Genomic DNA, 27,188 nt, shown 5'->3' on the forward strand with positions numbered 1-27,188 from the left:
CGGCATGCGGCTTTTTTCCATCAAGATGTGGACGTAACAGACTCGAGGTTTGGTGTAAATAAGGATGTTATTGACGAGAAGTTGGTCCAGGAGGATGAGGAGAGTGGGAATGAAGAGGCGCAGGAGAAGGTGGTAGAGGACGAGAAGAAGGCGGGCGATGCCGAGGAGGTGGCACTTGATGCAGCACAATAGGATTTTGGTTTTAATTGATTCGAGAATTTATGAGCCTATGTCTGTAATATTTGGTACATTTCGTTACATTGGTACATTCTTGCACTTATGTTTAAATGCGATTAAGGTTCTGTATGTTATTGTATATGTCGGGTTTTGATGATATGTGGTGTATGTGTGATGCAATCGATTGTATGTTAGGGGTGTTCGACCCAGGCCGTTTACTTGTGGTAAGGGTGGGGAACTTAAACGAATTAAGCACAAGTTAAGGGTGTTCGACCCAGGCCGCTTACTTGTGGTAAGGGTGGGGAACTTAAACGAATTAAGCACAAGTTAAGGGTGTTCGACCCAGGCCGCTTACTTGTGGTAAGGGTGGGGAACTTAAACGAATTAAGCACAAGTTAAGGGTGTTCAACCCAGGCCGCTTACTTGTGGTAAAGGTGAGGAACTTAAATTAAGCACAAGTTAAGGGTGTTCGACCCAGGCCGCTTACTTGTGATAAGGGTGGGGAACTTAAACGAATTAAGCACAAGTTAAGGGTGTTCGACCCAGGCCGCTTACTTGTGGTAAGGGTGGGGAACTTAAACGAATTAAGCACAAGTTAAGGGTGTTCGACCCAAGCCGCTTACTTGTGGTAAGGGTGGGGAACTTAAACGAATTAAGCACAAGTTAAGGGTGTTCGACCCAGACCGCTTACTTGTGGTAAGGGTTTAAACGAATTAAGATGAAAAACACATAGAAAGTTGTACAGTTGGGAATCCTTCTTTTTATTTATTGAATAGGGGTGCCTCGTTAAAACCTCCTTGGCCAAAACCCTCCTTAGGGAAAAAAGACCAAGTGAGGAAAGAGTACACCCGGGGTTACAAGTATTGGTTCGATTACAATACACATTCAGCTGAAGTATAACTTGAGGTGGGATACATTCCAAGTGTTGGGAATCTCTTCCCCAGATAATTGTTCTAGGCGATAAGCTCCTCCTCCTACATCTTCTCGTATGCGGTATGGGCCGTCCCAATTGGCGGAGAACTTGCCATCATTCTTCCTAGCACTGCTGGCCATTCTCCATATTAGGTCCCCGATGACAAATGATCGTGGATGTAGATTTGTATTATATTTCCTGACAACTCGTTGTTTGGCAGCTAAATTGCGTATTTGGGCTTTTTCTCTGAGTTCGAGTAGAAGGTCGAGATGTAGGGCCATGTTTTGGTGGTTGTGGGTTGGGTCGTATAGTTCTCGGCGCAGGGATGGTTCGCCAATTTTTACTGGTATCATGGCGTCTACGCCGTAGACTAAGCTGAATGGGATTCGTTTGTTGATGATTGGGGGGTGCATCTGTAAGCCCACAGTACTTTTATTAACTCTTCAGGCCATCGGCCTTTGGCGGTATCCAATCTCTTGCGCAGCTCTACGAGGATGACTTTATTTGCTGCCTTTGCTTGCTCATTGGTTTGTGGATGTTCTACAAAACTTGTGATGTGCTTGATGCCTAGGCCGATGTAGAATTTGGCTAACTCCTTGTTAATGAATTGTCGGCCATTGTCTGTGATGATGGTATGTGGTACACCATATTTGCATATAATGTCCTTCCACACGAATTGCTGGACTTGGTGGGCCATGATGGTAGTTAGCGGCTTGGCTTCAATCCATTTAGTGAAATAATCGACGGCTACAATTAGGAATTTTACCTGCCCCTTGCCGGGTGAGAAGGGGCCGAGGATGTCCATTCCCCATTTAGCAAATGGCCATGGGGACAGTATGTGATGTAGTTGTTCCTATTTTTGGTGAATAAGGTTGCCATGTTTCTGACATGGCTTGCATTTCCTGACATGATCCTGGCAGTCTGCTTCTATGGTAGGCCAGAAGTATCCGGCTTTGAGAACTCTTGTAGCCATGGTGCGTGCACCGGAATGATAACCACAAATTCCTTCGTGTAGCTCTTTGATGATATATTGGGCTTGCTTTGCCGTGACACACTTAAGTAGGGGTTGGCCATATCCACATTTGTAGAGGTCATCGCCTATCATGGTGTACCTGGCGGCCTTAGCCAGCCAAGTTTTATCTGCGTCGAGGGGGGGTTGCCGGTTTTGAGGTATTGAATGTAGGGGGTGGTCCAGTTTTGGCTTTGGGAGGGGGTGTCGTTGTTAGTTGGGGTGTGGGTTAAGTTTTGGCAAGTGTTTGTGATGGAAGGTGTGGACAGTGTTTGCTGTAGTAAGGATCGGTGGCGGCTTTTGAGCTTGGTGCTGGCCAATTTGGAGAGGATGTCGGCCCTGACGTTGTCGGTTCTTGGGATGTGTTCGACGCGGACTTGTTCGAAGGCGGATTGAATGACTGCACGGACCAGATGGTAATATTGTAGAAGAATGTGGTCTTTGATCTGAAACTCGTCATTTAGATGACCTACAGTGAGTTTGGAGTCGGTTTTGCACGTTAACTTTTTGACGCCTACTTCGCGAGCTAGGGAAAGGCCAGCGAGGATGGCTTCGTATTCGGCTTGGTTATTGGACGTTTTGAAAGCAAAATGAAGGGATTTTTCGATGAGGATGTCGTTGCGCCCTTCTAAGACGATGCCGATGCCGGCACCCCTTGGATTTGAGGAACCATCTACATGAAGTGTCCACTGGTCCTCTATGGGTGTTTGTTGTAGGTCGTTGACGAAGTCTAACAGACACTGGGCTTTGATGGGGTCGTGGGGTTCATAGCGGATGTTGAATTCTGACAGTTCCATGACCAATGATGACATGCGTCCGGTTAGATTTGGTTTTAGTAATATTTTTTGGATTGGGTAGTCGGTCTTAACAGTTATTGTGTGGTTTTAGAAATATGGGCGGAGACGGCGTGCTGCGTGGACCAAAGACAGGGCCAGTTTTTCTACCATTTGATATCTGGTTTCGGGATCTTGTAATGTTCTGCTCACAAAATACACAGGATGTTGTGTGCCTTCTATTTCTTGAACAAGCGCGGCGCTGACGATATAGTCGGTGGCCGTGATGTATACCAGCAGGGGTTGACTGGTATCCGGCTTGTGGAGGATAAGTGGGGAGGTTAGGGTTGTTTTGAGTTTTTGGAAGGTTTGTTCACAATAATCAGTCCACATGAATCGTGTGGATTTCTTTAGGAGTTGGATTATGGGTTGGGTTTGTTCGGCTAGTTTGGGTAGGAAACAAGAGATGGCTGTGAGACGGCCAATGAGACGTTGGACCTCCTTAACAGTAGTGGGGATGCGCATTTCGATGATAGGCTTGCATTTTTCAGGGTTAGCCTCTATGCCGCGTTGGGTTAACATAAAACCAAAGAATTTACCCCGATCAACGCCGAATACGCATTTGTCGGGATTGAGGCAGAGGTTATATTGGCGCAGCACGAAGAACTCTGCTGACAGGTCTTCAGCATGTTGGTGATGACTTAGGGACTTGACAACCATGTCGTCGACGTATACTTCGACACAGTGCCCCATTAGGTAGCTGAACACCTTGTCCATTAGTCGTTGGTAAGTTACCCCGGCGTTTTTGAGGCCAAAGGGCATGACCCTATAGAAGTAGTCGGCATCGTCCGTGATGAAGGCGGTTTTGTGCATATCTGCTGCGGCCATGGGGATTTGGTTATACCCTGAATATGCATCCAAAAAACTAAGCACCTTGTTTCTTGCCACGCCGTCCACGAGTCGATCAATGTTGGGTAAGGGGTAGGCGTCGCAAGGGCAAGCCTTGTTCAAGTCCGTGTAGTCTACGCACATCCGCCATTTGTCATTGGCTTTCTTCACCTAGACAACGTTAGAAAGCCAAGTGGTGTATTGAGCTTCTTCTATAAATCCTGCGCTCAGTAGCTTGTCGGCTTCGACCTTGGCTGCTTGCCGACGCTCTTCACCAAGCTTGCGTTTTTTCTGGGATACGTAGCGGGGTTCTTTATATATGGATAGTTTGTGGGATGCCACCTGGGGGTCTACTCTAGGGAGGTCGGCGGCCGACCAGGCGAAAAGATCTGTGTTGCTGATGAGGATAGGTGTGATGATGGCACGCTCGTCAGAGTTTAAACCGGTGCCTAGGTTAATAGAGTGACCATTGGGAAGTTCTAGAGGAGAGGTGTCCTCAACTGGTTCGAGGCGGACATCCCGGCCTATTCTGAGGTCAAGGTCCTCGCCGGATAGGGCTATACTGGAACCGGGGGGTCGTTCGATATGGTTGGTTTGTTGGATTGGGAGTTGTGGTCGCAAGCTGGTCATGTAGCATTCACGTGCCAAGCACTGGTCGCAGTGTATGGTCAGGATGTCACTGGATGGGGCAGGGAATTTCATGGCTAAGTGAGGGGTGGAGACGACTGCACCAAGGGTGTTGAGGGAAGGACGGCCTAGGAGGATGTTGTAGGATGTTGGCGCGTCGACGATAAGGAAGCGGATTGGGATGATTTTGGTCTGGGTTCCATCCCGAAAGACGGTGTGGAGGTCAATGTAGTCCCTGGTGGATACCTATTCGCCGGAAAAGCCATATATTGGCTCGTCGTATGGGATCATGGCGGTGTCAGGAAGTTGGAGTTTTTGGTAAGTGGCCCAGTAGAGGATATCAACAGAGCTGCCCTGATCAACAAAGACTTTCTTAACAGCATAATTTTCGATTTCGACAGTCATGACCATGGGGTCATCTTGTTGGTGGTCGAGGCCATGGAAGTCATCATCTGTGAATACGATAGGAGGCATACGGCGTCTATGGTAGGAATAGGTGATGTGGTTGATGGATTGTATATGGCAGAGGTGTCTTTTCCTGGCAGAAGAGGTGGAGCCTCCGCTTGCGAAGCCGCCAGAGATGGTGTTAATGGTGCCTCGTAAGGGGGGGTCGGCAGGGGTGATGTCGGTGCGGGCGGGCTCTGGTTCTTTATTGTTGGGTTGGGCGGGGTGGTTGTTGTGACGGGAGTCATGTGGTGGACGTCTGTGGTCAGGTCGAGGGGGGTGACGGGATCGTGAGGAGAAGGAATGGTCGTCTCTACGGATGAAGCAGCGAAAGTGGCCGGGACGGACCAGTTCTTCTATTTTATCCTGGAGTGCCTTGCAATCTTCTGTGATGTGGCCATGGTTGCGGTGGTAACGGCAATATTTGGTCATGTCGGCGTTGGGGGGTGTGGTTGTCTTGCGGGGTAGAGTGATTAGATCGGCTTGGAGGGCTTCGTCGAGGATGCGGGAACGGGCTACGGTGAGGGGGGCGTATCTGGTGAAGCGAGGTTGGCGAGGTTCGCGTGGGCGGGTATCAGGGCATGGGTTAGGTTGTGGGGTGGGGTTGGCGGTGGTGGCTGTGTAGTCGTTGCAGAATTTAGTGTGAAGTGTATGCATTTCCTCCATGCGGACATAGTCGGCTGCACGCAACTTGAGTTCGTGCATGGAGGCAGATGGGTGGAGATAGACGTTGTTGGCGAAGGGGTCGGGTTGTAGGGTGAGGGTCATGCACTAGAGAATCATCTCCTGGTTGAGGTGTGGTGTACGAAGGGCGGCTTTACTGAAGCGATCGATGAACACTCTGAGTGGTTCGGTGGGTTCTTATCTAATGCACAAGAGGGATATGGTGGTGGTTTGATGGGGACGGCTGCCGGCAAAATGGGTGGAAAACATGTGGGAGAGGACGTCGAAACTGTCGATTGAGTAGGGCGGAAGAGTCATGAACCATTCTAGAGCAGGGCCTTTGAGGGTGGTGGGGAAGGCTTTGCAAAAGACTGCGTCTTAGGATGTGTATAAGGCGACGTGGGTGATGTAGACTTTAAGGTGCTCGTCAGAGTCGATGTCGCCAGTATAGCGATCCAGGATGAAAGGTTCCCATTGGGTTGGAAGAGGGGTGTTGGCAATGAAGTCCGTGAATGGGTGACAGCGTCTGGGCTGGTGAGGAGGGAGCAAGTGAGGTGGAACGAGGTGGTTGATCATAGTGGGAAAGGTGGAGGTGATGTTGTGAGGGGGAATGTGGGTTGTCGGAAGGTATTGTGGGTTATAGGGTGGAATATGGGTGGTGTGTAGGGTGGTGGGTATGTTGTAAGGGATTTGGGTGGTAGGGAGGGTAGCGACGGGGGTTGGGGGTGTGGTAAGCCCCGGTTGACCAGGTGGAAAGTGATGGGGATGGGTGGAGGTAACGGGTGTCTGTTGGGTGGTGGTGAAGGTGTGAGGGGTGGGATTGTATTCACTTTCTTCTTCTGTGGGCTGGAAGGCCAAAGACTTCACAGCTTCAGAAGTTTCTTTGGCTTTTCCCTTCAGATTGGGATCAGCCTCGATCCTTCGCCTCAGGCGAGAGTTCTCTTGCCTTAATGCCTCCATTTCATCAGCGCTACATTTCTTCAAATCTGCGAGTTCCTATTGCATCTTTGCTTGGTCGTCTAGGATGGCGGCTAGATCAGGGGTGATTCCAAGAGGTCCAGAGGGACCAGCATCCGCTTGCTTGTTCACTCCAGCTTTGCTACGGGTGGAAACCATCTTCAGAGAAAAACGAGTACTAAAGGTGTTCGTCTCGTGCCCCACGGTGGGCGCCAATTGTTCCTGCAGAGAACAAATAAGATAAGTTAGGCACAAATGTCACCTTACCATATAGTCCGCTATCTCTTCAGTTGGCTTCTTCCCGGTTGATATATGTCAGCTTGAACCCAGGAGGGGTTACCTGTAGAAGAGTCTCCAAAGCTTAAGTAAGTCAAAGCTCTCAGAGAGTCAAATCAGTGATTAATGAATGCGTACCTTTAATTAATGGGGTCCACGCGTATTTATAGAGCATTAATGATGTCTGATCACCTCATGGGCCGGGCCTTGACTTGAGCTATAGCTTGGGCTATGAGTGGGCCTGGGCCTTAACCTAGGCCCTCAAGACCTATTGGACGCGGGGGCTTCTATTTCACTAAGTTTATTGGAGTTGTCGGCCCGGGCTTTAATCTTACCGGGTTTGCTGGAGTAGCCGACCTAGGCCGGCTACCTTCCTTAACGATATGTATAGGTTAGAACCGATACAAGTTAGGCTGACTCGGCCTAGGTTGAGTGCTTGACTGCCTTGGTACATGCATTGTTTACTTATTTGGTCAAGTCAGGCTAGGTGTGGTACACCAGTCCCCCAGTCTTGTCCGATGGGAGTTGTCGGTCAATGGTGATATGTGTTGGTTGTGCTGGTATGCTAGCGGAACCGACTAGGTGTGGTACAGTTTCTATGAATTTTGCAAACCGTGTTTTATTAATCTGTGAATTTGGATATTGTATTGGAGTTTCATAAATTATGGATTTCTAGATAACTTCTGATGTAATAAATGTTTTAAAATTTCACGCGTTTTTGGAAAGTGAAGTATAATAAATGAGGTTTTCATCATATTTCTTAATTTTATTATTTAAATTAGTAATATCTGACCGGAATGTTATACGAGAATTGCATTATTATGCCTTGCTATAATAAAGGTCATTATCTCAATTGGAAGGAGACATGCTTTTGTCATTCCCATGTAAAAAATGGACTCAACATCATCATCTCCACATATCGTACAAGATCGGTAGTGTGTAATGTCACCCGATGTGAAGACCAGTAACCTATAACGTAAGTCTACTTCATAGTCATCTAACGTTGCACCATTGAATTCCTTGAGGATTGCCTGCTTAAGTTGGGACAATGTCATAGTATTTGTTATAGTCACCCATGCCATGTTGGAGCTAATTTATTTATCGGAATAGATATCTTCAACACAGATGCAACCATTGAAGTACACCAACATAGTGAATGTTGTAGATGTCATTGAGGAGGGGTAGGATTGATATCGCACTGACTTGATTAGATTGATGAATGAATTTATGAAGGACATTATTTATAGCCTGAATGGCTCAGCATGGGATATAGCAATGACAATTTTTGTTTGTTTATGTTAATGGTTTAGATTCTAAGTAGACTAATCAAACGCACAATATTTAGATCCACTTTGTAGAACAAGCCAAGATTTTTTTATAGTGGTTTATGTTGTAGTGATTTTCATTATGTGTTGTAGCTTTAATTATTTGGCATGTGATATGTCAGGTTAAAATTAAAAGCAATGCACCTGATGAGTAGTAGGCTTTAGTCAATGTCATAACGTGATACCAACATCACAGACACAGTTGATATACGTATTACATGATGAATGACAATCAGACTTTATTTTACTTTACCACGTGAACCCACTATAATCCAAGGGTAAATATTTTTTTTTACTATAAAGTAACCAAGCCGCTTATAAATTATTATGTTGTTCAGTTCACAACCATAACTACTTATTACCAAAACAAGGATGGTGATCCATCACGAAAATAACATTCACAATAATTTTCTTGTTGTTGTTAACTTCAAAGGTCGCATAAATTGTGCTTTTTATGTGTCGACTACTATGAATTTATAGATGTTGAAGGAAGAAATTGCAAGCTATCATTGTTGCAGTCAGGGAAAAAGAGTCAAAGATGTATGGTTTCACAAGCCTGTGCTAGGATGCAAGGACCAATATTAAACAATTAAGCTCCTTACGAATGATGATGTTCGCGACATGGTTGCCTTCTTCCTTCCACTCCCACATGATCTCCCAACAAACTCAGTTGCAGCCAATAATGTTGATGACTAAAGCTTAGTTCTTTATGTGTTTAGGGAAGTCTCAACAATATGTTTAGTAATCTTTATGATTAGTAGTTAATTTCCATTAATGACTTCAGTGTGTGCAATGTAACAAAGTATTTGTGTTTAATTGAACTTTTCTTTAAGTACTAAGTACCTGTTATTCGGTGACATTATCTATGGATTAATATTTGTTATCATATCTGAAACTTATGTCATTGGTTTAATTGCATAAAACATTATAGAATTGAGTTTAAATAATATATTTATCCCATCATTAAGACCACAAATAAAATTGACAAAGTCATTCACTTTACTTCATTCTCCGCCCTTTTTTACTACTAAGCACCTATTGTCTGGTTCATTTTTGTTCACATAAATAAAAAATTTTGGTATTCATAATTTTTTGTTATTTGGGCCCGACTTCTGAAAAGGTGTCTGCACTGTGTAAGATGAAGTTTGTAAAGGTCTTTGCACATGACAGATTGTTAGATTCACATTAATGACCAATAACATGACAATGCACCAACCTCAATCTAAGGGATGTGATTTGTTTAAGTAATCCAACGGCTAACTTTTCCCTCATGAAGTTTTGCATTGTCTATAAATGTTAAATGTTGTTGTTTTCATTTCTTGCTATCGACAGAAACTTACAAAGTTAAACAAAATGTTGTTATGGAGACAACAAGAGCAGGGTTGCATACATTTCTTCTCGGGTATGTCAACTTCATTTCTTATTAACACACATGAGTTTTCATATAATGACATATTTTATTTCTTTGTTTAGAACACAGAAGGGAGCATTGTGTCGTCTTACTGTCACTCCATGCCTAAACCTCATCCAATTAGTGTTTCTATAATACAAGATGCAGGGTTTGGCGGTTTGGCGGTTTGGCGATGTGGCTAAATTGAGACATCTAAAGGTTGACCATGGTTTAGTGACTGCCTTGATAGAATGGTGGAGGCCTGAAACACACATTTCATTTGCCAACTGGAAAATGCACCAAAACTTTGGAAGATGTGTCACTTCAATTAGGGCTTTGTGTCGATAGACCCCCTATCATTGGTCCAACTATATTGGATTGGGACGAGATGTGTGATACCTTATTAGGTATAACACCGGTTAAGGGGAATGAATTGTCGTTTCTATGATCAAACTAAAATGGTTAAGGGATAATTTGTTGCCTATAAATGAAAATTTCAGTATTGAGGTCATTCATGCACATGTTAGAACTTATATATTAGGACCGATTTGAGGGGTTTTAATGACCTATAAGACTGGGAATAAAGTACATTAAATGTACTTGAACTATTTGACTAATCTTCGAAGAACCAGAAGATATAGTTGGGGTTCAGCGTGTTTGGTTGTCTTGTATAGGGAGAAGTGCAGAACAACCGATGGACGTGTGATAACTATGGGTGGATGTGCTTCGTTGTTACAATCATGGACATGGCTTTGGATGCCCTTTATTGCACCCATTTCAAGAGTTCCACTAACTTTCCTGCTAGTTTGCCAATGGAGCGACGGTCGAGTACTGAACTACAAAAATATCCCCCACAATGATTTAGACAGATACCGAGCAAGGATAGACCACATGTAACAAAATCATGTAACATTTAACATTTGTATAGCGATAAATGGTTCTAAATGAATGACTAACATTTTCAATTATTGTTGTAGTTTATTTGGGTTCCTTATAAGAGTTTGGGCTTTATTATTGATGTTGAAGCATATGAGGACCAAACAATATGGACGTCATGCACAACTGTAATTTGTTTTGCCATTGTGGAAGGGCATTAGTCGGACATGATGAAATTATAATTTCGGCTATCACAAGAGATCCCTAAAGAACCCAACAACCTTGATCATCTACATAAATTAGACATGAGGGGAAGATAAGATGAGAACTGGGTTACTAAACATGCACAATGGATAGAGGTACGTAATAACCAGCGTGACCTAACATTGAATGGATTATCAATGCTTGGGCCACTTCAACACATAATGGAGTACATGTCGTGGTACATTTCAAACTCATGTTTATATTTGTTAGTTCCACAAATGTTAAATGATCCTAGAATGCATCATGCATCGACATCAACAAATATCCCTCCACCACGACAAACTAGACATGACTTAAACACTCCACCTCCACCACGAGGTATGGAGGGAATAAGGAATTCAGTTTTTTCAAACTCGGAACTAGGCATACGAAGTATGTTTGCAACTTATGTTGAAACACCACCTTCTACACAACAGTGGTTGCGTACATATCCCCAAAGTCCAAATTTCTTAGAAGGTTTGGATCAGCCTCACCAAGACTCAGTTTACTACATCCACAATTCATATGCAGAAACATCATCATCTACTTCATATGATGACAATCAACCTGAGGAGGAACACGAACCACAACCTTCACATGTAGAACAACCTAAACCTGAAGTGCGTAGGAGGAACCACACCAGAAACAGGCGTCGACCACGGTGTGGAACTGGACACCACTACAATGATTAAAAGGACAAAGATGTAGTTTAATATTTTATTACATATGAAATAGGTCGGGTTTATGAGTTTGTAAGACTTTACCGTTTCTAACACAATTTCAAATATCAGTAATGGAAAAACTTAATCATTCCAAATGCTTCATTGCTAAATAGTGAACAACAACCTTAAATAGAACTGACTACTTTCAGCTAGATAGCGTGGCAAGAAAGATATTTACTCTCACCATTGTAAAAGTTGGTGCATATTTGAAATAAATGGCTTCACTTGCACCTTCTAACTATGACAAGACTTGTCAACTTTATTGGGTGGTTCTAAAGCTAATTTATTATATTACTCTTGTAAGAGGTGACAGATACTTCAATTGGGATAACGTGCCAATTCAGAAATTTACTTTGACCATTGTAAAAGCTGACGCATATTTGAAATAAATGACTGCACTTGCACCTTCTAATTATGACAAGATTTGTCAACTTTATTGGGAGGTGCCAAAGCTGTTTTATTATATTACTCTTGTAAAAGGTGACAAATACTTCAATTAGGATAACGTGCCAATTCAAAAATTTATTTTGACCACCGTAAGATCTGACACATATTTGAAATAAATGGCCTTATTTACACCTTCTAATTATGACAAGACTTGTCAACTTTATTGGGAGGTGTCAAAGTTTATTTATTATATTACTCTTGTAAAAGGTGACAGATACTTCAATTGGGATAACGTGCCAATTTAGAAATTTACTCTCACCATTGTAAAAGCTGGCGCATATTTCAAATAAATGGCCTCACTTACCTTTCCATTATGACAAGACCCATAAACTTTATTGGGAAGTGTGAAGGCTAATTTATTAACTTGGATCTATAAAAGCTAACAAATAATACAATTGGAAGAACGTGCAAATTCAAAAACATACATATTTTAACATTGTTCAAAACATATACCACAAGTTAGCACTTATGTAGTCATGGGTAAGCAAAAATACTACGCAGTGGTAGTGAAGAAGAAATATAGAAACTTTTATTTTCCTTTTCCAAACAACAAAGAGGGGCAAACTACACTCACTACTCACTACTCACACATGTTCAAAACGTATACCATAAGTTAGCACTTATGTAGTCATGGATAAGCAAAAATACTGCACAATGGTAATGAAAAAGAAATATAGACACTTTTATTTTCTTTTTTTCCAAAACACAAAGAGCGACAAATTTGGACTCACTTGAAAGAATAAAAGTATGAAGATTTAACTTTATCACATTAACTCAAGATAACTCAAGGCATGAAAGTGTCACTACTGAAGTTATCAAAGAAAGAAAAATTCATATCCAATGAGAAAACCCTCACCGTTGGGACGAAGAAGAAGAAGAGGAGTTTTTAAAAAAAAAATATGATTTTTAAAAAACTTTCACCGTTGGGACAAAAAAGAAGAGAGATTTTTAGAAAAATAAGATTTGAAGATGAAGAACAACGATTGAGACGAAGATTAGCACGATAGAAAAAGATGAACAAGATGCTCTTCAATTAGCACAGTTTGCACTCACACTTTCTGTTTTTTCTCTTCCAATCTGTATTTGCACCTTTTGTTTTTTTCTCTTCCCGCTTTCTTCCAAAGAGAACAACGTGAAAATTGAAAAAGATTAAAAAAATAGAAAGTGATAGTATCATGCCAGGTTGTGAGAGAAGTTGTTAATAAATTGATGTTACTATATCATTTTTCAAAATAAATAATACAACACCACCTCAGACATTATACATTAATTGTTTTTACTTTAGTTAATCAACCCACCGATGTGTTTGGTTAAAAAACAGCCCAACATTGCAAAGTCCAACATAATGTGTGTTACCATGCAGGTTGGTGGGTCAACTCAGCCCACTACGGGTTCAACCCGAGTGAATCGAGTGCTTGGTGGGTCGGGTCAAAAATTGACCTGTCCTGAAATTTGTAAAAAAATTTCAACCCAATCCGAATCCATAGTAAACCGGATTGATCCAGAGATTCTGACCCACTTTGACGACTCTAGGTAAATAAAATAGAAAACAATGCTTCTAAGGAAAAAAAATCCCTAATTAGATAAATAGTAATATAATTGTGAAAAGTTTCTTCATCTATCGTGTTCTCATGTTTTAACAACTTGTAAACATACTCACAACTTCAACATGTTACATTACAAAAATTACTAACTCTTCTTACAAACAAAATTATAACCAAATGATATTTTACTTATTTCAATAAACAAATATTCATTTTTAAAATATACATTCGCTTTATAATAAACACTAAAACTTAACACTTCTTCATTTTTTTTAATAAGTTAAATATTCTAAATTAAGATAATTTCTAAATGACGATAAATAAATCATATCTTACTTATTTTTTTAATTCATCAAACAAAGCAACTAATTTTCTAAATAAAAATACATTTAAAAATTTACTAAATTTATCTCCAAATATAAATATATATATATATATATATATATATATATATATATATATATATATATATATATATATATATATATATATATATATATATATATATTCCTTCAAACTCAATTCTAACCTAAAATTAAAATATGTATTATGATGATAAACATGGAGAGAAATAAAAAAGCAGAAAAATGTTATGTTAGAAGAAAAAAAAAATGTTACCACCGTGAGCTTTAGTAAAATGTCGGATGAATCGGTACAAAATCAAGTTCACCAAACCTTCCAATATGGCGTTAAAATATTCCCTTCTCAGTTCTCTCAGTTCCTGCAAAAGACATATTCTAACACCTATTATAAGTTGAATAGTTCATTTTTTAAATAAGAAACTCAAAAATAAATCATAGTTCTGCAACATTGTCGAAATACAAGCCCAAAATTCACAGAACTCATAAATGAAGGAAACCTATGTTGGGTTTTTATTTTAATAAACTTAAATGGATTAGCCGTTGGGTGGTTAATGTACTAGCCGTTGGGTGGTTAATGTACTAGCCGTTGAATAGTTAATGCACTAGCCGTTTATAGTCGTTGGGAGTACAACGGACGAAAATTGTAAGCCTATAAATTGTATTGCTTATGGCATGAATAAACACAATGAAAAGTGAATAAGTTTTCCATTCTAGAGCCTCTTTCTCCTAACAAAGTGGTATCAGAGCTAGGTAGACAACCAGAGAGCTAGAGAAAGCTAGGTTGTTCTTGAGTGTTAGAGAGAGTCAGTTGCCCGAGTGTCTGAGTGAAACAAATAGTGAGAGAGTGATGGCCAACAATATGTCCTTACCCCAGTTGACACAAAAAGCCAACTACGATAAGTGGAGCATGCAGATGAAGGCCTACCTCGGATACCAAGACGTATGGGATGTAGTTGAAACTGGCTTCGAAGAGCCAGAGGATTCTGATGAACAGACAGTCACCCAGATTGCTGCATTGAGAAAAACACGAGTCAAAGATAGGAAAGCTATGTATGCATTGTACCGAGCTGTGGACGATGCAGGCCTTGAGAAGTTAGCAAACGCTATGACTTCAAAAGAGGCGTGGGAGATCTTGGAGAAAACATATAAGGGAGATGACCGTGTGAAACAGGTTCGTCTTCAAGCTCTCAGAGGAGAGTTTGAGAGGCTGTTGATGAAGGAGAACGAAGGGGTAACCGAGTTCATATCTCGGGTGGAGACGGTAGCAAACCAACTCGACAAGAATGGGGAGCCGTTGCCTGCAAACCGAGTTGTGGAGAAAATTTTGAGGTCATTGACAATTGACTTTGACAACATTGTGTGTGCCATAGAGGAATCCAAAGACCTCTCAAAACTCATGGTGGAGGAGCTTGCTGGGTCCTTGGAAGCGTATGAACAAAGAAGAAGAAAGATGAAGGAAGACTACTTTGGCCAAGCACTCCAAGCAAAGACAAATTTTCAGGAGAAAAAGGCGTTTTATACTCAGAACACTCAAAGCAGAGGAAGAGGCCGGGAAGGTAGAGGAAACGGTCGCAGTGGCCGAGGTCGAGGCGGACAGGAAGGAGAGAGAGAACATACCAACAACCAAAATTGGCGCGAAAGAGGACACGGTTCATGGAGAGGAGGTCGAGTGAGCAACTCAAACGTTGAGTGCTACAAGTGTGGCAAGTACGGTCACTATGCAAAGGATTGTAACTCGGATAGGTGTTACAATTGTGGTAAAGTTGGGCACTTTGCAAAAGAGTGTCGATCTGAAAGTAAGAAGGAAGTGACGACCAATTTTCTCACAGAAGATGTTGAAGAGAATGGAGGGTTGTTGATGATGTCAATAGCCGAGGATATGCAATTGAACAACTCGACAGGACAACAAAGCAGTTCAACCAACTCGGTGTGGTACCTTGACACAGGTGCAAGCAACCACATGTGCGGAGATGAGCACTTCTTTAAAGAGTTAGCAAAAGTAGAAGCTGGAGATGTGTCTTTTGGAGATGATTCAAAGGTTGCGGTAAAAGGTCGAGGAACGATCTGGTACTTGCAGAAGGATGGTCGAGTTGGGGAAATTCGAGACGTGTACTATGTACCTGATCTCAAAAGTAACATTTTGAGCATGAGACAGTTGATGGAAAAGGGTTACTCGGTGTTAATGAAAGACCGAGTACTAGACTTGAAGGACAAACTTGGACGTTTGATTGCTCGTGTAGAGATGAAGAAAAACCGAATGTATAAGTTGGAATTAAAGATCATACAAGAGAAGTGTTTGAAACTTGATGTCTAGGATGAGACAATGATGTGGCACTTCCGGTTTGGTCACTTACATTTTGACGGGCTGATGGAACTGGTGAAAAAAGGTATGGTGCATGGGTTGCCAAGCATGGAGTTCAAAAGTAAATTGTGTGAAGAATGTATACTCGGCAAACAGTCGAGGACTTTGTTTCCGAGAAATGCCAAGTACCAAGCAAAGGAACAACTAGGCCTAATTCATACCGACGTGTGTGGACCAATTACTCCTGAATCCTTCAGTGGTAAGAGATACTTTATTTCTTTTGTAGATGATTTTTCACGAAAGACATGGGTCTACTTCTTGAAGGAAAAGTCTGAGGTGTTCAAGGTGTTCAAGAAGTTTAGAGCGATGGTGGAGAAAGAGACAAACAAACACATTAAGGTTGTTCGGTCTGATAGGGGAGGCGAGTTCACATCAACAGAGTTCATGAAGTACTGTGATGAGCACGGCATAAGAAGATTTTTGACAACCTCATACTCACCACAACAGAATGGTGTAGCTGAGAGGAAAAACCGAACTATTCTTGATATGGTTCGGTCCATGATGAAGAGTAAGAATATGCCAAAGGTGTTTTAGGCAAAAGCCGTACAATGTGCCATTTATATACAAAATAGGTGTCCACATGCAAGGTTGAATGAAAAGACACCACAAGAAGTATGGAGTGGACAAAAGTCGAGTGTGTCTCATCTCAAGGTGTTTGGCAGTGTAGCATATGCCCACGTACTAAGTCAGCAAAGAACGAAACTCGAGGATAAGTGCAAGAAGTATGTGTTTATTGGGTATGATGAGATGACAAAAGCCTACAAATTGTTAGACCCAATAAACCAAAAAGTGATAGTAAGTCATGATGTTCGAGTAGATGAAGCCAATGAGTGGAGTTGGAACAACTCAATTGAAGAGATGAGTGGAGATACTAGCCCGTTAATTGCTATACCACCGGCTACAGAAAATTTTGAAACCACTGACGATGAAGATGAACCCCGATGACCCAGAATACGAACCATACAAGAATTGTATGAGTCTACTGAACAGGTACATGTTGTTTGTCTTTTGGCAGGTTCTGAGAACATAACCTTTGAGGAGGCGGTGCAAGATGAGAAGTGGAGACTTGCAATGGATGAGGAGATCGATGCAATTGAGCGTAATAACACGTGAGAGTTGTCCAATCCCCCAACAGGAGCTCGACCCATTGGTGTGAAATGGGTATATAAGAAGAAGATGAATGCTCAAGGTGAAATAGAGCGTTACAAAGCCCGACTTGTTGCTAAGGGCTATAAACAAAAGGAGGGAATTGACTATGCTGAGGTGTTTGCGCCAGTCACTAGAATGGAGACAGTTCGACTGCTAATTTCAATGGCAGCTCAGCACAAATGATCAATCTATCAGATGGACGTGAAGTCAGCATTTCTGAACGGAATCCTGGAGGAAGAAGTTTATGTTGAACAACCACTGGGATACATGAGAAGAGGAGAAGAGAATAAAGTACTAAGATTGAAGAAAGCGCTTTATGGGTTGAAGCAAGCTCCTCGGCATGGAATTACCGCATTGACAAGTACTTCAAGAAGAAAGGATATGAGCAATGTCCATATGAACATGCTCTGTACATAAAGAAAAGTAAAGGTGATGTAATGTTTGTTGCTCTTTATGTAGATGACCTTATATTCATGGGGAACAATGTTAAGATGATTCAAGAATTCAAGGACATAATGACAAAGGAGTTTGAGATGACAAACATGGGATTGATGGAGTACTTCCTTGGCTTGGAAGTCAAACAGGGTGAGAAAGGCATTTTTGTGTCCCAAGAAAGGTATGCCAAGGAGATCTTGAACAAGTTCAAGATGACAAACTGCAACCCGGTTTCGACCCCAATGGAACCGGGTACAAAACTCTCGAAGTTTGATGGAGGAGACCGAGTTGATGCCAACAAGTACCGAAGCTTGGTTGGAAGCCTTCGCTATCTGACGAGTACAAGGCCAGACTTACTACTAAGTGTTGGTATAGTAAGTCGGTATATGGAGGAGCCGAGCTACAATCATTGGAAGGTTCTGAAGCAAATACTAAGGTATATTCGAGGAACAATATCACTCGGACTATACTATACTAAGTCAAACAACTACAAACTAGTAGGGTACTCAGATAGTGATTGGTGCGGAGATGTAGACGACTGGAAAAGCACATCCGTGTATGTATTTTTCATGGGCCACACAGCGTTCACTTGGCTTTCAAAGAAGCAACCCATAGTAACATTATCAACATGTGAAGCTGAGTATGTTGCAGCATCATGAAAAGCACATCCGTGTATGTATTTTTCATGGGCCACACAGCGTTCACTTGGCTTTCAAAGAAGCAACCCATAGTAACATTATCAACATGTGAAGCTGAGTATGTTGCAGCATCATGGTGTGTATGTCATGCAGTATGGCTTAGAAATCTTCTAAGCAAACTAGAGATGAAACAAGAAGAAGGTACTATGATACGAGTGGACAACAAATCGGTCATTGAGTTGGCAAAGAATCCGGTCAACCATGAAAGGAGCAAGCACATTGATGTGCGTTTTCATTTCATCCGAGAACAGGTAAAGGAAGGCAATGTGGAGCTGGTGCACGTGGGAAGCCGAGATCAAGTTGCAGATTTGTTTACAAAGCCACTACCAACTGTGTTGTTCAATAACTGCAGGAAACTGATCGGGATGGAGTATAATAGAAACATTTAAGTTTACGGGGGAGTTTTGTTGGGTTTTTATTTTAATAAACTTAAATGTATTAGCCGTTGGGTGGTTAATGTACTAGCCGTTGAATAGTTAATGCACTAGCCATTAGGTAGTTAATGTACTAGTCGTCTATAGCCGTTGGGAGTACAACGGACGAAAATTGTAAGCCTATAAATTGTATTGCTTATGGCATGAATAAACACAATGAAAAGTGAATAAGTTTTCCATTCTAGAGCCTCTTTCAACTAACAACCTACATTATGAAATAAGAAAAGAAAAACCAATAAATATTCAAACCTATTACTTGTTTCTTTTTTTCTTGCAGAATGAAACTGCCGAACAACAACTACACCAACGCTTGAAATCCACTAAGAGAGTCCTACCACAAACAACAATGCAAAAACAATCTCGATCTGTAAACAATACCCAAACCCAAATAACAATCCTCAAAAGGGAAGATTCAACAAAACCCCAAAATAAAATACCGCACCAGAAACGCAACACAGAAACACACCTTTAGTAATGAAGATAGATTTCGGACCTTCACTGTTCTCCTCCCATACAGAAACGCAACCAAGAAACTCACCTCCCACACAAACAAAACAACCACGGTCTGATTTGGGGAAAAGGATTTTAGGTAATTCATCAACCCACAAAAGCTCCTAGCCTTTTTTAAATGAATAAAACATCACTTCTCAATTACTTAATTGCCCTACAACCTCAATTCAAATCGATCCGATATTTGTTTAAAATAGCTTAAAATATTTTTTTTCCCAATTTTTGTAATTTTTTTTCAAATAAGTCCTAATTTTTGTTTTGTGTTCAAATAGGTCCTAATTTTCGTTAATTTTATTCAATTTGGTCCTTTTTTGCTGACACCATTTAAATCATTAACGGTTATTGACCGTCACGTGTTACTTCGTGATTTTTTTTATTTTTTTAATATTTTTTTTTTAATTTTTTAATTTTTTAAATGTGCATGTGTCAATCCAGTAGTGTGTTACGTGTTACTTCATGGTTTTATTGAATTTTGTTTTAGTTTTTTTTTATTTATTTTTTAATTTTTTAAATGTTCAGGTGTCAACCCTATAATATGCCATGTGTCAATGTCAATATTTTGTATTCAATTTGGTCCCTATATCTGTTATTTTTGTTCAATTTAGTCTCAATTTTTGTTAACATTAACCAATTTGGTCCCTCTTCAAATTGAAACCAAATTTAATTTTTATATTAAAATTAACATTTTTTTATTAAATACTTTTATATAATATTAAAATTCACATCATTATAACTTTGATATAAAAATTAATTTGCTCACATCTTCGATATGGACCAAATTGGTTAATCTTAACAAAAATTGAGACTAAATTAAATAAAAATAACAAATATAGGGACCAAAATGAATATAGAACATTGACTTTGACATGTTGCACGCTACTGGATTGACACGTGAACATTTAAAAAAATTCATAAAAAATTCAAAAAACCACAAAGTGACACGTGACACGCTACTGGGTTGACGTGTGTACATTTAAAAAAATCAAAAAAATCAAAAAAAAAATAAAAAAAGAATCATAAAAGTAACATATGACAGTCACTATTCATGACCGTTAATGATTTAAACGAAGTTAGAAAAAAATCCAATTGAACAAAACTAACAAAGAGAAAAATGTATTTTAACCTTTAAAATATTAATAAACACCTCGTAACAATTGGGCGTATCTTCAAAACCAGTATGAATATAATGTTAATCTTTTTCTTAATATTAGGTACCAAAATTGAATTCATTGGTATTCTTTTATCATGTTATTTTCAATGATATAAAAAATATTTTGTTTTATGTTTATTACATTTTAAGAAATGGCACAAAGCAAATCTTAAAATTAAAAATTGTACATTTTTTATTTAATAGTTAATATATTTTTGTCTCAAAATTATTAAAATTGATATATTTTTCATTTAATAATTAATGTTTTTCATCTCACAATTATTACGAGTGTTTCATTTCTAAATTAAATTTAAATATTTAATCCTTGCATTTTTTAAAAAAATAGGTAAAAAGATCTTTCGTAACAAATGAAATATGAAAATTTTCATATGTAATGTAATACTATATGTAACAGACAAAATTTCACAATAAATTATATAATACAACCTCGACATATCATTTAGTGAAAACATATTGGATATATCACTCATTAAAATCATATTTTACATAAATTTTATAAAGTGAAAAAATAAAATAGAACTGAACATAATTTGTTATACTAATTTAAAAACAAAAACATAATCAACCTTTAAATTAAATAAAAACTTAAAACTAAACAAAGCACAACGACTATAAATCCCAAAGAGAATACAACACGCACTGCTCTAAGAACATTGTTCATGTTCCATCTGCTCCCCATAATCTGCACTCAGTCACAAACTAGACATAATTGTATAATCATGTATAAATACAAGTCAATTCATTCATAAAAAACCCGTAGAAAAGAAATGAAAAACAAATATACTAATATGTTAAAAAACACAATTCCAATTGATTTGTTTTCTCAGGTAAATGATAGTGCTACTTTACACAGATTGTACGATCGAACAAGCAAAACTATTATGAAATGAATGAGATGACTTAAGACCTTCTAATCAGATTTAAGGTATAGAACTGACATTTACAAAGTATCCAAAATGAATAGAAATCATTATCTCAAACTTCTGATGACATGTGGTTCGTGGGTGAACCCTGTCTTAAGGGTCCACCAAGGCACCCAAACCATCAATGAAAATCTCAACCAAGTAGTAATTTGCTGAACCACATAGCAGCTTCTTGTCTCTCCAGGTGCAATCTCGTGTGTTCATCTAGTAAACCATCTTCCTTTGTTCTAGTTTTTCTATCTTCCTGTTGAGTATGATAGATATTTCAGTTTCTGCAACTAAATTGGTACGATTACAGAAAGACCACCTTCAACTAACACGTGAAATGAATAAGTACAATGTACAGATGATATGGCAACTCAATCTTGACTTCTGGGAGGAGTAAGCTCTTCAGTCCTTATATTCAAACTCTCATTTTCCAATTCAACGGCAGTTTCTCTGGATTTGCTAAAAGTGTCAGAAGGAATATTGATTCCAGTAAAGCCAATCATGACAGATAAAGCTCCAAGGTAATCCATAAAGCCAGGAGCATGGCCAGTCAAGGTGTCCACAATAGCAGCCAATGGGACCTGAATAGTAAGACCAGCTGTAGCTACTGTGGTAGATGTGAGAAGAACAGCCTTGGCCCACAAGTAATCACTCAGCACATTATCCAGCAGTCCTAATTATGATTAGGAAAAAAATCCATACATTATAAATAGAACGAGTAAGAGAGAATTGTTGAAGCAATAAAATATTAGCTGTTTAAGAAGTGCCGATCAAAAGAAAATTAGTGGTTTAAGAGGAAGTGAAGTGTGGACATTTTTTTGAAGTTTGAGGTGTAAATGTAGATTTAATTTTTACATTTTGAAAAATGACTCTTGAATATTATTTTTTGAATTTGCAATAAACAGTTTGGTTCATAGATTATGCTCACTTTATCGCCAAAAGTAATCATCAAATAAGAAAGAAATAAAATATTCAGCCAATAACAGATCCATATAGCGTGATACCATGAATAGGAACACTGATTAGGCAAAATATAACATTATAAATTGCTTTCTAGATTCTCATCACTTCACTACGATTCTATGAAAGGCATATTTCGGTTTTCAAGTTTGACAGTTCTAATACAACGTGAATAGGTTTGTTGTTGTATAGAAATTTCACTCAATCTTTGTACCCATATTTTGGATATATATATATATATATATATATATATATATATATATATATCTTTAGCTAACGATGGTACTCTTGACGCTTACAAAGGATTTATAATGACTTACAAATGAGCATGTCTTGAGACAATCTAATTATGACTTACAAAAGAAATGTCATGCACACAAAATTAAGCAACTTTTTTTTCCTTCCCACTATTTCATGTCTCTGTTAACTGGGGTAAGGTTGTGTTTATGGCTAGGCCATCCTTTACAGTTTCTTAAATTTTGGTCTAAGAAATTTTACAATTATCAGAAACAAGTTCTGCATTTAAGAAGGATGATAATTCTCTGTTAGGACATTAAAAAGGGGAATTAGAAAAGTTACTTATTACAGGAATATCAAGGGCCAGCTCATCATATCTATAAATAGGAGGGATACTAGAGTAAAGAGGGAGATGTTCATTTTGTAGATTGAACATTAGCTCTCACAACAAGTGAACTTAAACCTAACTCGATCTTAAAAAACCGATTTGCAAAGTGAATTTTACATCAAAGACTAATCATCTTAAGTAGGAGAATAGATATTTATGGATAGGTTAATATCAAATGGCACGACTAGTTCAACAAAACCTCGAGAGGATAAATTCTAATGCTATCTTATAGAGTAGATTTAGACCTAACTTAACCCTATAAAATCAGTTTAAAAACTTAAAAGGTGGGAGGTTTCCACTTACATACTATAATTTGGCCACATCTCTAGTTTATGGGGAATCTCGAACAAGCTCTTTGTCAAAAGAGAGAACCTTAGAGGAGATAGTGTCCCCCCATTTCTTGTTCTTTCATTATATTCAATAAAAATATTTCTTTTCTTTCTCTTTTCAATTTGTTGTTCATAACATTTTGATGATCTAGTTTTGCTATTAAAGGGAACAGACAGTTGCTTTTTTCACCACTGAAAAAACATAAGGTAATGACAGATGTTCAGTTCAGGCAATAACAAGATTATGTTTCTCTCCTATATGTCAAAGTAAATCTGAACTTAAATCATCAAAAAGTCATCATAATTTAGAGTGAGGACAGTTTGCACATCATTTGATTTAATGCATGTAAATGATAACAAGATTTTCACAAATCGAAATTCATTAATTATTCTCATGCAGAATGCATATGGTCCATACCAAAAGAACATGGCTTTAATAATAGTACATAACTGTTTATACAGACAGTGAACTGGACAGAGCCTTAACAATATACGGCCCCTAATATGAATCTTATAATACTGATAAAGAGAAACCTTTTACCCTGAATGGGAAAAAAGATATTAGGAAAAACCATTTTTACCAAAAAAATTATGAAAACAATATTAGATATTAATGTTACTTTGTACACCCCGGTTCCCTTTAAAATGTGCAAATCTACAACATAGAAAAATGGGTTTGATGTAATGATAAAATGTGCAATCTGCAACATAAACAAAGTGAGTTTGATATAATGAGTTCCATAGGATACAAGATACAGGCAGGATGGGAAAATGGAGAAAGGCATAGAGGGTTATTTATGATCAGAAAGTAACTACCAAACTCAAAGCTTACTTTTATAGTTGAGTGCTACACATCCAGCTAAATATCCACCTACACTATATGGTAGTGAATGTTGAGATTTAAAGGTACAACATGGGAAAAAGTGAGAGTAGCAGAAATGAGAATGTTAAAATAGATGTGCAGCCATATAAGAAAAGAGTAAATATGGAATGATTATATGCGAGAAGAGAAAGGGTGGTACAGCATCTATTGAGGAAAAGATGACGGAAAATTGCTCAAGATGATTTGGACATGTTCAAAGAAGGCTACAAAAGGCGTCAATCAGAAGAGTAAAATGAAGTCACTCTAGTGAAAAGAAGAAGAACAAAAATAGCATTGGAGAAGTTGCCAAAGGAGATCTTGGGCTAAATAATATTCTTGAAAAATTGGTTTTTAACCAGGTCGAATGATGGCATCTCATCCATGTATCCAACCTCACCTAGAGGGACAAGGCTTTGTTGTACTTATCTGTGTATGTTTTACATTGTTATCCAATCAAAACTTACCCTTTCTATGAATTTTAAGGTAGATATTCTAAAATACAACAAATTTACCTACCATAGTAGTTTGTGATTGATGAGCAGTGTCAGAAACCTCTACAATGTAGGACACATATTATTTATTCTTAAATAACTTTGAATTCTAATAATAACTAAAATCGTCCTCCACTAATGATATAAGTGATCATCAAGCAGAAAGGGCTTCCTCATATAGACGTTAATTGGACAGCACAAACAACTGTGCACATATGTAAACAACCTATGTCTGAAAGAATGGTTCTAAGTAGAAGTTGGCTATTGTAGAAAACAATATGAAAAGGGCATACTGAGAGTACAAAGGTAAAACAGGTACGTTCTTCTCATAATAACAATTTCAATTTAGCAGCAGAAGTGCAGAACACGTAAAGAACTAGCTACATTCTAAAATTCAAAACAAAATGGAGAAACTAGTGATTACTGACCTTTACCGATTATCAGACAAAGCTGTTTCCAAGTAAGTGTACTAAAACTTTCCATCTTGGTAATATTTAGTATGAGGGCAACTGGAAGAAAAATAAAAAAATTAAAAAGCCCAAGATATCCAAGAAATTGAGCTGTACTAGCTTCACCACTCTTTCCATCATTATCAGGTAATTTCATGCGAATAAGAGTTATATAAACTGCATATAATCCTGCAGAAAGAAGAGCGAAAATGTCTCCAAGAAGAGGATTTGATGCAATTGCTTTTAAACCGGATTGCGAGTCACCTAGACTTACAATTATCGTTCCTCCCATACAAAGAAGAACACTGAAGAGCTTTAACCAAGTAAATCTCTCACCCAAGAATGCTAGGGAGACCAAGAAGGTAAAAAGACTGGATGCACTGCTTAAGATTGTGTTTGACTGCATATCACAAAAAAAAAAAAGAACTAATTTAAGCCAGGTGAATACGTGAAACAGAACTGAGAAATCCCAGAGGTTGAATACATATTTACTTACTGTGACTGTAGTATACTTCAATGACAAGTTAAAGGTGAGTTGAGCCAAAAACCAAAATGGGCAGATCAAAAGACTAACTTTGGCCACTCTACACCGACTCCACCGCCCTTTCTCATCAAGCTGATGATCAACCTTTTCAATCACATTAACTTGATCATCAACCAACACCCTTGTAACTGTCTCTGTTTGTACCAATTCAGAACCATTGTTTCTTTCTTCACTTACAACAGCAACCTCTTCAAGAACCAAGGATTCACTGGCTTCATTTCCTGCATCATTATCTTTGAGAAGGATAACCTGCTCCGAGTGCCTTACCCTTCCTTCCGTATGGGAATGACTATTGTCACTTCTCCAAAACCATAAACCCCCATAAGAATCCTCCAAATACCTCCCAATTTCAACAATTGGAATCAACACCACAAACAACGAATTGCATACGTAAGTAACAAGGAATGGTGACACACCAGCATCAACAACAGACTGCACTACAAAGCTAGCAGCTATCCAAATTGTTGCCACAGCAAATATGTATATCAAACCCAAAATCCATGTCCACGTTTCGTTATTCGCATCTTTTGAACCCATGACTATGTGTTACCCAATCCCAAACTCCAAATCAAGAATACCCGGAAAGAAAAGCCCTACCCAATGGGAAAATTATCAATACCCATTTGTTATTGTAGCAAAATATCACCTAAAAGCAACAAATGGCAGCAATTGGATTAAAAGCTCAGATTGAAAAATAATAGTGACAAAATTGAAGGAATGTTTGAAAAGGGGGAGATAAAAATAAAATGACACGAGGGATTAACACATTATTATAACGTACCTGTAAGAGAATCCATGGGTTAATCGAAAGAAGAAACGCCAAAGTTTAGTAGAAATGGATTTTCCATATATGAAGCTAGCCAGCCATTGATTTTACTTTCATTTACTTCATCTAATTACGGGGAAATTGGGAGGATTAATGTCAAACCGCGTTGAAATTGAATCCTTGAGGCAACCAAACACGCAAACAAGTGACAGAAGAGATGGGTGGCTTTCCAATATTGTGACCAATTTTCCTTCAACCGTCTGCATCGCATTTCTATTTGCACCACCTCTTCTGTTAAGAACACATTCCTCCACTTTTTTCACATCTCTTCAGCACCGCCTTAAAGATATTTTTTTATAACTGCTATCTAAGTCTACTTTTTAATTAAAATTAAAAAACTGTAATATTTTATTATTACAACCTAGTACAACAAACATTATATATCTTATTTTTTCTAGAATAAAAGAAACTAGTTTTGATTATACTATGTAAATAGTTCATATAATTAATCAAGTATTTGGTTTTTATTGTTCTCACACCACGTTTATTAAAGAAAAAATTAATATTAATATGTAGTGAATGTTAATTTTCTTTAAATACACGGACATAATAATTATTAAATTTTAAACATATGTTAAATTACATTAATCATTAATAAAAATCAATGAAAACAGAGATAAAATAAAATTAATGAAATTAATTTTTTTGTAATAAGATTTCAATTTTTTTATTATACTAAAAACAAAATATATCAATATTTTTGTGCTCAATCAACTATTTATCCAAATTTTTATATAATTTATTGTTTTTACTTTATAAATTTACATGTTTTATCATATAAATTTTATAAAATTTT

General features: G+C 38.5%; 2 protein-coding genes across 8 annotated transcripts; both read right to left on the bottom strand.

Annotated features, from left to right (window-relative positions):
- Nucleotides 1-763: 763 nt before the first annotated feature.
- On the bottom strand, nucleotides 764-19,353 carry LOC114186159 (uncharacterized). 7 transcript variants are annotated; one of them, XM_085673639.1, is made up of 5 exons: nucleotides 19,181-19,353; nucleotides 18,971-19,045; nucleotides 13,893-13,995; nucleotides 6,866-10,278; nucleotides 764-6,791 (listed from the first exon to the last, which is right to left on the bottom strand). In XM_085673639.1, exon 5 carries the CDS (start codon nucleotides 5,597-5,599, stop codon nucleotides 4,634-4,636), a length of 966 nt encoding a protein of 321 aa, XP_085529765.1. In that variant the 5' UTR covers nucleotides 5,600-6,791; nucleotides 6,866-10,278; nucleotides 13,893-13,995; nucleotides 18,971-19,045; nucleotides 19,181-19,353; the 3' UTR covers nucleotides 764-4,633. The 7 variants fall into 7 exon arrangements, with proteins under 7 accessions (XP_085529765.1, XP_085529770.1, XP_085529763.1 ...); XM_085673644.1 differs by having other exon boundaries at nucleotides 764-6,673; nucleotides 6,866-11,240; XM_085673637.1 differs by having other exon boundaries at nucleotides 6,866-11,240.
- A 1,801-nt stretch (nucleotides 19,354-21,154) lies between these two features.
- Nucleotides 21,155-26,610, bottom strand: LOC114184973 (EamA-like transporter family). Its single transcript, XM_028072416.2, has 4 exons — nucleotides 26,348-26,610; nucleotides 25,519-26,212; nucleotides 25,002-25,422; nucleotides 21,155-21,979 (listed from the first exon to the last, which is right to left on the bottom strand). Exons 2-4 carry the CDS (start codon nucleotides 26,101-26,103, stop codon nucleotides 21,678-21,680), a joined length of 1,308 nt encoding a protein of 435 aa, XP_027928217.1. The 5' UTR covers nucleotides 26,104-26,212; nucleotides 26,348-26,610; the 3' UTR covers nucleotides 21,155-21,677.
- Nucleotides 26,611-27,188: the final 578 nt, after the last annotated feature.

The sequence above is a fragment of the Vigna unguiculata genome, chromosome 5, assembly GCF_037176805.1.
Source record: "Vigna unguiculata cultivar grain cowpea cultivar isolate G323 ecotype 2 chromosome 5, ASM3717680v1, whole genome shotgun sequence".
In the NCBI taxonomy this organism is placed as follows: domain Eukaryota; kingdom Viridiplantae; phylum Streptophyta; class Magnoliopsida; order Fabales; family Fabaceae; genus Vigna; species Vigna unguiculata.

Coding starts and splice junctions, on each gene's coding strand:
- LOC114186159 (XM_085673639.1), bottom strand. CDS start 5,599: ATGACCCTCACCCTACAACCCGACCCCTTCGCCAACAACGTCTATCTC.
- LOC114184973 (XM_028072416.2), bottom strand. CDS start 26,103: ATGGGTTCAAAAGATGCGAATAACGAAACGTGGACATGGATTTTGGGT. Junction 25,423..25,518: donor TGAAGTATACTACAGTCACA/GTAAGTAAATAT, acceptor TGTGATATGCAG/TCAAACACAATCTTAAGCAG. Junction 21,980..25,001: donor TTGTCTGATAATCGGTAAAG/GTCAGTAATCAC, acceptor AATCATAATTAG/GACTGCTGGATAATGTGCTG.